The sequence below is a fragment of the Lonchura striata genome, chromosome 1, assembly GCF_050655825.1.
Source record: "Lonchura striata isolate lonStrDom1 chromosome 1, ASM5065582v1, whole genome shotgun sequence".
NCBI classification, from domain to species: Eukaryota; Metazoa; Chordata; class Aves; order Passeriformes; family Estrildidae; genus Lonchura; species Lonchura striata.
Genome location: NC_140703.1, coordinates 73,337,790 through 73,350,251, shown reverse-complemented (window position 1 = coordinate 73,350,251; position 12,462 = coordinate 73,337,790). Strand labels below are relative to the sequence as shown.

The following is a 12,462-nucleotide window of genomic DNA, read 5'->3' as shown; positions in this document are numbered from 1 at the left end:
GCTAATTAATACAGCTGTGCTCTCTGGTGAAGAAACACATTCATGAACTTTTATTTTATAATTATTTTCAAACTCACTCTGTCACTGCACCAAACTGTCAAAACAAAGAAAATCATCCTTTCTCATGATAGTGGGGAAGTCTTAGTCAGTATCTTGATAGTTTCATTTTAAACCTATAGCCACTGCACATAAATAGCTGAAGTGCAAGATTACTCACCTTAATTCTTACATTATTTTCCTTAAACTATGTGTCCTTGGTAGTTTTTATTTTTAATGCAACTTTTTGGTGTAGAACACTTGGGTGATGCCAAGTGCCCTTTAATGTTACAACCAAAGTTTGAAAGAAAATAATCCTCTTAATTCCTGTGCTAGATTTGTATGCACAATTACCATTTGAACTGTGTCAGCAATGAAGGAATGATCTGAACAGCTTAGATACATGATGTTAACAACATCTCAACGGCTACACTCAAACTCCTGACTCAGAACTCTAGGCAGCAGTTAAGTTTCAGTCTGTCCATACGTTCAAGACAGCAGCTTGTTCATTATCTACAACAGCAAGTCAGCAATACTTTTAGACTTTAATATTTTAAATTAATCAGTTCACTTAAAAAATTAAGATGGACTTTAAATCAAAGGAAGTCTGAAAGATGCACACTGTGTACTTATGTTCATTACATTGCATGAAATAAAAAGAAAATCCTCTCGTATCTGATTTCAGAAATATAGAAATATTCAGGACAAAATAACGGTTGTAAATTCAGTGGTTAACAAAATAGCCAATTCTCATGTCACTTATGTTTACCAGAACCAGAAGTGAAAAAGGCTACCCACTTTTTTTAGAGCAGCTACTTACCACTTCTTCCAAGGCAGCACTTCTTCCAAAAGAACAGGTGAGGTGTGCGAGGCAGTTAACAAATGAAGAGAAAAGTTCATTTGGAATGGCCGTTAAAATATTGCGAGGAAATACAGTTATCAGATTGCTGATAATACTGGAAATTCCCACTGCTTCAGAGTCTTCTATTTCGATTCTATAGATAGAAATAGCAGTTTTTTGCCATTAAGAAAATTGCTAAAAGGGAATTGGTTTTGGTGATACATTTTCAATAAATCTATTTCATAACAAGCACCACCTACTTTAATCTGCCCTTTCTCAATTTAAGCAATCCAACAGTAAGCACAAATTACATCCAGAAATAAGCAAGCCATACCACTTCTCCACACAGATATGCTACAGTCCAAACTAGAGATTAAAAGATGCCAACTAAATTTAGACAGCAGACATACATACCCATTGATAGTATTTAGTAATCCCTCAATGAAGTGTGCCAGGTAATCAACTTGTGAACCTTCATCAGGAAAGACCGGCCCGTGCAAAGATGCCAGCTGTGCCAGGCACTGTAATGAATCTTGGGCCATATCTGTATCTTCTCTGATTTTTCGATGTACCTTTCAGGAAGTGAGGTAGTTAATAATACATGAAAACAGGGTGTTCTTACAACAGTCACATGGCTCTCAATCCAAAAGAGCACACACCAAAAAAAGCTTACTATAACTTCCACTCGGTCTGAAATACAAGGGTTTCTGCAACTCTCTAAACCATGGCAAACATCAAGATCGTGACTCAGCTCACACAATCTCAAGCCTTGAATTAACTCATTCAAACTAACATTTAGTTAAGGCTCACCTACATGTTGAAAATTGAACTGTCTATTGAATGTTATGTCTTAAAGAGAGAAACAGATGCCAGCCAGTCAGACATGCTGCTCCTTCTAAAAACAGCAATAATGACAGTCATCTCTATTATGCTAACTATGCCTAGGCTATAGAGTCTTGCTAAAGTTAGTCAACAAGTTCAATCAAGATTATATAGATGCTTCTTTAGCAGAGGTAAACACTGAAGACATATACAAAAATGAACGCATCACTTCCTTGGAAACACCCTTATATTATACAAGGCCAACAGTAATCTTCCTGCATTTGTGCAAACTGTTATGTCATTATTTCTGTTGTTGAGACTTTCTAGATTTGAATCTTACTACTTCAGTAAACATATTCTTACATACTTATTTTAATCAGTCAAGTATGGATTTAAAGAATTTTTTTAGGCTCATGCCTATTTATTCACAGAATATTTACTGAATAAATAGCAAATATAGAGTAGCTTTTTCACACAGAAATGAAATTTAGCTAAATTATTTCACTAATATTATACCAAAAAGTACTCTTAAAACACTAACCACTTCTCTGTGGTGTTATAGTTACAAGTTAACCCAACTCATAACTAGTTGATTTAGCTGCACAGTTAATCCCTGAAAGATCAAACTAGTAGGAGAAATAAACCCTGCAACAGAAATACCCCTTCCTAATATATGTCCCACACAAGGCTGAGATTAGAAATGAAGGCTCTCACTCTAATACAGCAATCCTGCCAACTTTTGCAAGGTTATTAAAATTTCTCAGATCAGAAAAATGAATAAAAATTACTACAATTTACTTACATTACCTCAAAGAGCAAACTACTACTGCAAGTCTCAACCACTGCAAATCAGGAATCTAAAACCAGAACTGACAGCATACTGCCCTGGCTAGCATTTATTCAAAAATACTAAAATACAGGCAAGCCTTGGTTACTATTAAGTAAAATGTAAATGTATTAAAGCAAATCTGCATATTATTAAATTTTCTTTTAATCACAAATAAGTAATTGTAAAGCAATCAAGGAAACAGATATGCAACTCAAACTCTGACAACTTCATACTATTAAACATAGAAGAAGGGTTAACATGTAAGCCAAAAAGTTATTTGCATGTAGAGGTTCACAGCTGACAGTAGCAACTGTCTGGATAGTCTAGACAGCTGTTCAGATTGTGTGTAGCTGGTGAGAGTTCTGCCAGTGTTTTTTTTCACCTTTTCAAAACTGCTGGATAAACTTGCAGTAAAAAAAAAAATAATTTTTCAAAAATCCTATCAAGTAAGGACATACATCCAAACACATACTGTCAAGCAGCACTGCAGAGTTACATTTACATTGTCTTATAACAACTTTGTCCAAGCTTTGAGCACATTTCTCTGTTTTGCAAAAATGAAAAAAAGCCTGAGAATGTTGAATTCTCAGATCCCAAGAGATGTAACCTAAGTCAAACTGCATAGCAAATGAATTTATAAGCCAATATATGTTGCTGCTGCAGTAAGTCCTAGCTGAGCGATGATTACAAACTTCTCCCAACAGTTGTAAAAACAGAGCAATGCAATTCTATCAATTTTTAACATTGTGGGGCTTTTAAGTTATAGAACTGAGTACTACATTCCCCTCTCCCAACACTACCTCTTCCTTATTCTAACTTCTTCTACTTTAACTTTTGTTGATTTCCTTTGTGCTGAGGAAAGAGATGTATAATTCTGTATGCTGCAAGTAGCTAGAAAACTACATCACTTATTTTCAGCTGTTCTGTTGAGCATATGCTTTAATATCAGCAAACACACACTACACATTTGATATTTTCTGAGAGCTGTTACACCTTATCTGAAAGATTCACTACTCTACCACTGTTCATCGTGCTTGCTTTTGTCTGATGAGTACATGTCCAGAAGTATTAAATGTATAAAACGTATTGAGATAACTATAAACTTTTTTCTGTCACTAGTCGTCACCAATTTAAAGCAATTAATAAGCAAAATACAAATTCAGTACCTTTGGAAAAAGACAATACTTGTCTTTGTTTAGATAAGCAAGCTGAAGTGAACAGAATCATTCCTACCTGATGCAAAAGGAAGAGTCCGACAACACAGTTTTAGAACAGGAAGGAGCTGCTTTCCCTGTGGTCTGGACTATGAAAGTTGAAGAAAGAAACTTACTGTAAAGAAAAGCTCCATAACTCTGCTGTCCAGGAGGGTCTCGCGCCAGGATTCTGTTGGCTTTAGCATCACATTTTGTGAGGATTCAAACATAGCTATATAATGTCTGCCCAGTTATCTGGTGTCAAGGTCAACAATAACATTCCTACTTGGCTTTAAAAAAATCCTAGATACAACAGGATCCATTCAGAAAGAATGTAATGGAAACAAACTTTAAGCCTCTTCACATACACAGCATAATTCATGCATGAGGCCAAGGAATAAAAGGTATTAAGTATTGAAAAAAAGAATGCTCCAGGAATGTTAGATAACAGTTTGATCATAATTATGAGACATACCATAGCGATACGATCACTTTGATAACCAGGGTGTCTAATGTGACACAGCGAGAAGGGAAAAAAGCAACCGCAATTAACAGGTGTTAAAATTTATGCAAAATAGGAAATAATTTTCTAAAAAATTTTCCTGGCAGCTTTTAAAAAGGCCTTACCATAGCTAAAGATAGCTCATTGAAATCTATATCCTATTTTTCTAACTAGCCAGATATGTGTCACAGAATGCAGATATGTTAGCCCTCTATTAATCTACATTTTCTAATCACTCTGAGAAGAACAAAAGCACAAGTCAGCACAAGGCATTGTCACATTCAACATGTTTGTAAGAGACGCTCATGAAAAATGTGCATGCTGTAAAGACACAACTTTGCTGCACCTATTTCAGCTCTCACCATATATTTTGGCGTAACTTAATTTACAAAATTCTGCAAATATTCTAGTACAGAAAAACAGAGACATGAGCAAACACAATTAAACAAACAGGTTCAATTCTCTGTCAGTCTGATCAGACAACAGTTTTAATCAAAAAAATTTTTGAAGTAATTCTCTTTGACACCATCCGTTTCAAGTAGTACTTGCTAAGTTAAAGCAGTTTTACTAATGTTTTATTTGTCTTTCTTAAACCCTACATTATCCTCTTTGATCCCTTTCTAACCCAACCGTCAGAGTAGGTAGCAGCATATTCAGCTGCACATAATTTACTTGATGAACGTTACCTTTTGTAGTGTAAGTAATCTGGTACTATAAAATGCCTATAAGAAACTATTTCTATGTCTAGAATGAAATAAATTTGGCAATGGCATCTTCAAAACAGTAGACTCCTTAACTTTTGATGGGTTTTGTTTAAGTGAGCAGTATTTAAAGCAAGCAAGTAGTCTAATATGAAAAATTGTGTCACAAAGCAGGATACACAATTTCAGTTTATTTATACTTGTCTTCTGAGTTCTGCCACAAAACAAAATTCCTAATGACACTGCAAAACCACACTCTAAAAAAAGGGACTTTTTTCACAGTCCAGTACCAAGTGGACCTACACTTGTTGTATGTGCCCAGGACTGCTGTCAGCATGTAAGAACAATCAGGGGTTTTCACGTTAGTGCAAAATAAAAGCAGTTTCACAATTTTCAAGATTATATTAAAAAGCAGTTTCAACATTTTCAATGTATGCTGAACTAACCAGATCTGCATTATTTCAGATGGCAAAAAACTAAAAGTCACAGAATTTTCTACTTTGATTCTATCTGAAAAAATGATGTAGTTTAATTAATCAAAGATGGTTCTACCCAGAAAAAAAAAAAATTATACATGCATGAAATTATCACATGCAAGGATCCTTTATCAGGAGTAATATTCTAAATTAAAAACTAATTTTATCTGACAAATTAAGCAATGCCTTTTTTCCTTCCCATTTAGAATGTCTTCGTCAAAATGGTATTTTAAAATAATTGCTTACTGACAAGAATGTCCTTATGTCCTTTGCTGTGACTCTCCAATAAGCTATTGGCAAGAATGTTTTATCAGAAGACAATTATAAACACCAATCTGTGATAAATTTACTCTTTGCTAAGGTTGAGTCTACAGAGGGGACCAGCTACAAAATGCTTTTCACATGGCATGAAAAAAGCACTAGTTTGCTGTCACTATTTTAACAAGACTCAATATTTAGAAGCCTTATCCTGTTATTTTTAGTCTTGTTTCTCACACTAATGGACTGGTGACACATCTGACAATAGGAGATTTGTGGGTAAAATATCTGTTCACTGAACATTACAAATTATGACTCCACCTATCATGGAGATCTTGCAGCCATTTTCCAGCATGTACACATGTATGCAAGCATTAGCAGAAACTGGCTGTGGAGATGCTTACTGCCACAAGTACTGCAGCTTACATTGTGCTACAGTTTGGTCTTAGTAGCAGCAGTCTAGTTATGCCAAACCTGAAAAAAATGACACCAAATTACCTCATACATGGGTGCACACAGGACAAATGAACTCTTCATCACCCAAAATTAACTTACTTGTCAAGACTTACAAAAAACCAAAAAGTACAGAATGAGCAAAACACTTTTTCTAAGCACTCAAGCTTATGATTTAAACTTACAACATAGATAAATGATAGATTAGTCCACTATGACATCCTGGAGAGATTTTTTTGTTTCCAGAATGAAAAACAACTGTAAATCACTTCTGGTAATAATACAAATATTTCTAACATTCCCGGGTCTATTGAGGAATGATAAACTTTTAATAAAATTCACCTTGAATTAGATGGAAATCCAGGCTAACAAACAGCTACCAGAAGCATGTCAATGTTTCACACATTTTTCAAGGCTTAGGACACTGATTCCTTCAGAGACTGGAATCTTCTGCATGAATCAGATTATTCAGTGATGTGAACTGAACTCTATTAAAGATCATATAAACATAATCAGATGGCTTAGTGTAAGATAAGGTCCTTATGGTGATTATTACTAGAGAGGAAGACTAGAAAACCATAATGTTAAAAGATATTTTCTTTTATCTTTGACTAAATTTATGCATGTAGACATTAGCTCTATGCTTGGTTCTTTTTCATGAGATGGAAAAATAACAGTAGTTTTTTCAAGGTTATAATTCTTTTATTTCAAAACTAATTTAGAAGCAAAATAGTTTGAGGTTTTATGTGCTTCTTGGAGGAACAAGAAAACAATAAAAAAAAACCCAACAAATGTTTTCCTCTCACTCACTAGCCTCTGTCCCAGGAAGGGACTGATAGGTGAAGATGAATATTAAAATATTTAATATCCTAAGGTAGTCATGAGGGATTATAATATTTTATTTCAGTACTTCAACCAATTCCAGTATCTGAGAATGAATGCCACAATCTTTTTGCCAAGAGAGGGAAGGCTTGTTCTTCCACAAAACAGTAAGTTTGGAATTCAAAAAACAAAGCTGGGATTTCTTCTACTAGAACCCCATTCATAAGTTTGTGCACAGAAGTGAAACATTTCAGAAAAGGAGGGAAAACTCCTGGAGTGTTAAGGTCTGAATATCTTTCTTAAAAGTAATTTTAATCTTTACTTTTGTTGTTTGAAATATTTCTCGACTTTCTGCCTGTCATAGACTTACATTTTAAAAATAAACTGCATTAGAAAGGTACCTGCCCTCCAGTGTTATGTCAAATACTGTTTTTATCTGGATTTTTAAGACCTCCTCTAGCTTTCTAGCTAATGAGCCAAGCACATGGAATAAGTCTAAGGAGCAACTGCCTAAAATTGCTGCAGAGGCTTGCTGCCCCCTATGGAGAAATCCTACACAGACCTTTCCATACCATACACTCTTGGCAAGTACATCCAGCAACCAGGACAATGAGCATATGCTTAAATACTATTAAACACAAGTATTCTTAACAGTCACGAGAATGAAACAATACTTTGTGTTGGAGATACTGGACTCAGATTGCAGGAACAGGAGTAGGAAGTGCAGGAACACCCAAGCTAATTTTAAACCTGGCCAATTCCAGAGCCATGCCAGTTCCAAGGCTCATGACCACCCATGTGGATTCTGCAGTTCTTGGTACATTCTGCTGCTACAGTTATGCAGCTTATGATACACAAGCTGATCACTTCCAGCCTAACAGCACGTAAAGCACCCACGCACACGTGGCTGCCACACAGATGTGGCTCAGGAGTCATACCTTTCCACCACATATCAGCTGCCATCCAGGGTGCTGTAACCATTGCTGCAAGACTGGAAACCTAAAAACCACTGGGGCAAGAAAGAAAAATATTGGTCCCCTCCCCAAAAAGGATCATTCCTGGTCTCTTTTCCTCTTCTGATATTAATGCTGTTAAGATGTTCCTATATTGAACTGATTACAGAATTCATTTAGGAAAACGGAAATGATGAAAGATTGTTTAAAAGTTCAACATCAATACAAATATGTTTAGTGCAATTATGACAGAATTCAGGGGATCTTCCAATTTTCTTGGGTTTTCCCAATGTTGTCTTAAAAAGTTGTTAGAAAGAACTGACAAGAAAACACAGTGTCCTAGAAATCATTTCTAACCATCAGGGATTTCAAAGCCAGGTTAGTTTTCACCTAGAAGTGGTAGGTGATAAAGGTCTGATAAAAGTAAAATGCAGCTCTCTTAAATACAGCTGTTTTAGTTACGTTGAATTTTGCTCTATATCACAAAAAATAGACAGGATAGTGCCCCAATGCTTCATTTTTCAGATAAGAACAGACTGCTGCAGTAAATTCAGGATAATTCCAGGCTGCTAACAAACACAAGGCCTATGGAAAGCAGCCATGCTGCTGAAGAAATCAGTGTTGTCACTCCTTGGTACAGGTAGAATAATTTCTGTAGCTGTGCAACAAATCAAACCAGGGGCCAAAATCTGCTAAAAAAGCCCCACCACATTTTTAGCCGGGTGGTTCCCTGCTGAGCATCATGTTCATGGGATGTGATATGGCAAGATGCTTTTTCAGCAGCAATGCCAACTTGAACCATTCCTCAAAATCAGCCTTGAGTTTTCTGTATCATTTTCATGCACTTCCATTATGCACAACAGATGCTACAAATCTGGGCTGGACTGAGTTCAAATCTTAGAAGTCTGCAGAACTATATGGTTCACAGAACCTCCCAGACAGGTGTCTCATTCTGGCTTGAGGTTTAAAAGACATTTTCAAAACAGAGATATTAAGTGTGTGGCCAACGAACACAAAAATGTTCAGATCAGACAAAAGCTTCATTCAGTTCATACAACTGCCATGGCACCAACAATTCCAATGGAACAGCAATGATGTGTATCAGTAGAGTGCAAACCACTAGGTCTACATAACCTGCATTTTAAATCCCCTATTTTACATTCACTTCAAAATTTGCCAGCTTGCCTCCAAGCAAGTACAGGCACTAAATCTAAAACAAGAAGTAAAGCTCAAGTATCTCTTTATTCATGTACTGTAATCCATACATTGAATAAGGGATAAGTACTTCCATGACAGCTCCTAATGACAGATAATAGACACCTTTCTGTAGATGGGAGACAGCTGCGCACAGTTCTTATGTTCTGTTCAAGAACCTTTACATTTGAGGACATTCAGCCAAAGTCCATTAGAATATGGTTGCCAGGAAAAGAAAAATCCCAAAGTTGACAAGCGAAATATCTCTGGAAATAAAATTATAAAAATTATAATTACATCCTGACTTCACAAGATGTGTTATGTCCATGCCAAGGTGTATTACAGCCCAACAACACTCAGCTTCTTAACTGGAGACTTTGGGTACTCACAATGTACTGAAAGTCAGATTCTTGAAGGAATTTTTGCAAAGGAGACAGTGGTACTTTTTAGTACTGATCATCCTTAAGTACTTCCTTAATTAGTTGAAGCATTCATTTTAGAAAAGATGCAGTTAAAACTAGTTCCATCCAAGTAAATAATATTTAACAATACTGTAACAGTACTGAAAAAAGAAACTGTGCAGAAGCCAACATGCCACAAGATACTATCTCTGAAGCCTCCACAAACACCGGGTAAACTAATATCTCAAGGTGGCAGATAAAAATAACAATAGATGATTGCTGGAAAATGAAATAGGAGAAACTGGACATGACTGAAGGGAGGCCTCCTAGGTCACTGTGCCTTGTCCTTCCTACTGCAGGCACTACATCCCAAGATAATTAAAAAATACTGAGTTCCAACTTGAAATTAGTTAGAATTTCTTCCTTTGTTGCTCAATGAGGTGGGTATTCCAGAATGCATTTTTCATGGTAGCAACAGACAATGCAGACTTACCACAACTTTTCTTACAATTGGTGGCAACACTGTCCAAAACTACATTTAACAATGCAACATTTATAAAGTTGTCCTGTAATAGCACAGAACTCTTGAGAAGTGGTAAGTTTTGATTCAATTCTTACAGCCTGGAGATTTGAATAATATGCTACTTTGCAAGAACCACCATACAGGTGATGCACATTTATGCTATTTCCCCTTTTTGAAGAGACAAGAATCTTGCTAAATATTACATAAATGACATAAATTATGATGTAATTAATATTAAAATTACTGCAGATTACTGTGATGCTGCAGGGAATACTGAGAATCAATACTATCTTGCCAGGGGAAATACCAACTAAAGAAAAAAATATATACCTAAGAATACAATGGATCATTTTACTCCATGCTTCAGGTATTAAATTCATGCCCATTGCTGCAGTATATGTACTATCAATGAGATTTGGAAAGAGGACACCAAAAGGACTCTAACCAATCAATCAACACAGTAATTCTCACATTCTTATAAAATGTGCTATCCATTTAGAAACTACAGCCAAGCTAAGTTTCACTGCCCATGAGCTAACAACCAACAGTTAAAGAGGTTATCTTAAGGAAAACAGATTTATGCCACAATACAATCAGCATGGCACTGTAAACCCCAAGAGTTATTGAATATTTAGCAGCTAAGACTAATTTTTCTCAAGGATGACTGATGATATTCCAACTTCTGTGAACACAGGTTGATACATAAATAAAGACAACCCAAGCTGGTGCTGTAATTCTTTCAGCAAAGTGAAGCATCCAATGGTAGAAAATAAAAATATGGTATCAGGTGGATGAGAAATTACAAAAATATTTGAAATTGATCCATTAAGAGCACTTTGGTCCATCCGATCTCCAGAAATGGCCAGAACTTGTTTAAGAGATGTAGTATCTAAAGTAGGTTAAATAGCAGAAAATATGATTAATCTTAGCAGTAGTATGGCTTGCTTTGGTATTTCTAGTAACATTTATTTACTAGCACTTAAATCACTTAATATTATACAGATGTATAAAGGAAAGCTGGAATTCCAAGGCTCCACATGTTGCGGACATCTACCTCTCTATCTGGCTCCACCAGTGCAAACTTTAGCCAAGGACAAAGAGCTCATGAAGAACTACAGCCTTCACTTTTGAATTATACCAAAATCCCAGACACACCAACAGGTTAGAAGTGATTTAAAGCAGCACTGCAGAGAAGGAGCTAGGAGTGACAGTTGATGAAAAACTAAACATGAGCCAACAATGTGCACTTACAGTCCAGAAAGACAACTGCATCCTGGGCTGCATCAAAAGGTTGAAGGAGGAAACTTCTTGCTCTACTCTGCTCCTCTGACACCCCACCTGGAATACTGACTACAGTTCTGGTGTCCCCAACATAAGAAGGACATGGAATTGATGGAAAGTCCAGAGGAGGCCATGTAGTTGATAGGAGACTGGAGCACCTGCCCTATGAAGACAGTCTGAGAAAGCTGGGGCTATTCTGCTGGAGCCTGCAGAAGAGAAGGTTGTGTGAAGATCTCGTAGCAACCTTCCAGTGTCTGAAAGGGGCCTACAGGGAAGCTGTAGAGGGATTCTTTGTCAGGATCTGCAGTGATGGACAAGGAATAAATAATGGGCACAAACTGAGAGGAAATTCAGAGAAGCTGTGGATGCCCCAACCCTGGAAGTGTTCAAGGCCAGGTTCAATGGGGCTCTGAGCAGCCTGGTCTAGTGGAAGGTGTCCCTGCCCATAGCAGGGGGGTTGGAAATGGGTGATTTTTAAGGTCCCTTCCAACTTCCTATAATTCTATGATTCTGTACATAGGACTACATAGTTTGTGCAGAGCCATTCTAAAATTCAGAGGGAACCACCACTGCACAATACAAGAGCATTTCATTTCTATTTGAAATCTCAAGTCCACTTCCAAAGACTTTTATAAGGTGGAATAATTTGACTACAGTCTCCATTTTATAGGCACATGCACTAAATTCCTCTCTGAACCCCTACCAAATCACTTCAGGGATGAATAGAAGCAGGTTATTTACTTTTAATCCATGGAACCTTTCTCAAAGCCAATATAACTGGCATTCTGTTTTACAGATGTGAACCAAGGAATATCCAGTTTCCAATAAATTTGCTGCCTGCTGCACAATGAACAGACTAAAAGAAAACAAAAACACACAGGTATCACCTTCTGACTGCCACACCAGAAAAGCAAATAAAATCCTTCACAGTAGATTTAAGAGCAACATCAAGATTCCTGCAGTATGTATAACTTGGTAGGAATTTCAGAAGTTTTAAGAAAAAAGTTTATAACCCAGCTTAAAAGTTTACTGAGCTTCTCAAAGGTAGTCTGGCTATTAATACAGGTGTGATATTGATTTACTACATGTACTATCTAAAACCTCTATTAAATACAGAGTGTGATTGAGTATTTCTACAATATTTGTCTAGCTCATTTTTTGGATTGAGCATTTTTAT

The 12,462-nt window shown here is 36.4% G+C and overlaps 1 protein-coding gene across 5 annotated transcripts in view; it reads right to left on the bottom strand.

Annotated features, from left to right (window-relative positions):
• XPO4 (exportin 4) overlaps positions 1-12,462 on the bottom strand; it is a 72,856-nt gene that overhangs the window by 22,120 nt on the left and 38,274 nt on the right. For 3 of the 5 annotated variants that reach the window (XM_077781467.2, XM_077781468.2, XM_085580583.1), the window contains exons 7-9: positions 3,859-3,971; positions 1,292-1,449; positions 857-1,031 (exon numbers count right to left, since the gene is read on the bottom strand). In XM_077781467.2, coding sequence (XP_077637593.1) covers positions 857-1,031; positions 1,292-1,449; positions 3,859-3,971 — 446 coding nt within the window. The remainder of the gene's footprint in view (positions 1-856; positions 1,032-1,291; positions 1,450-3,858; positions 3,972-12,462) is intronic. The other 2 variants (XM_085580603.1, XM_085580598.1) reach the window with 1 other exon arrangement.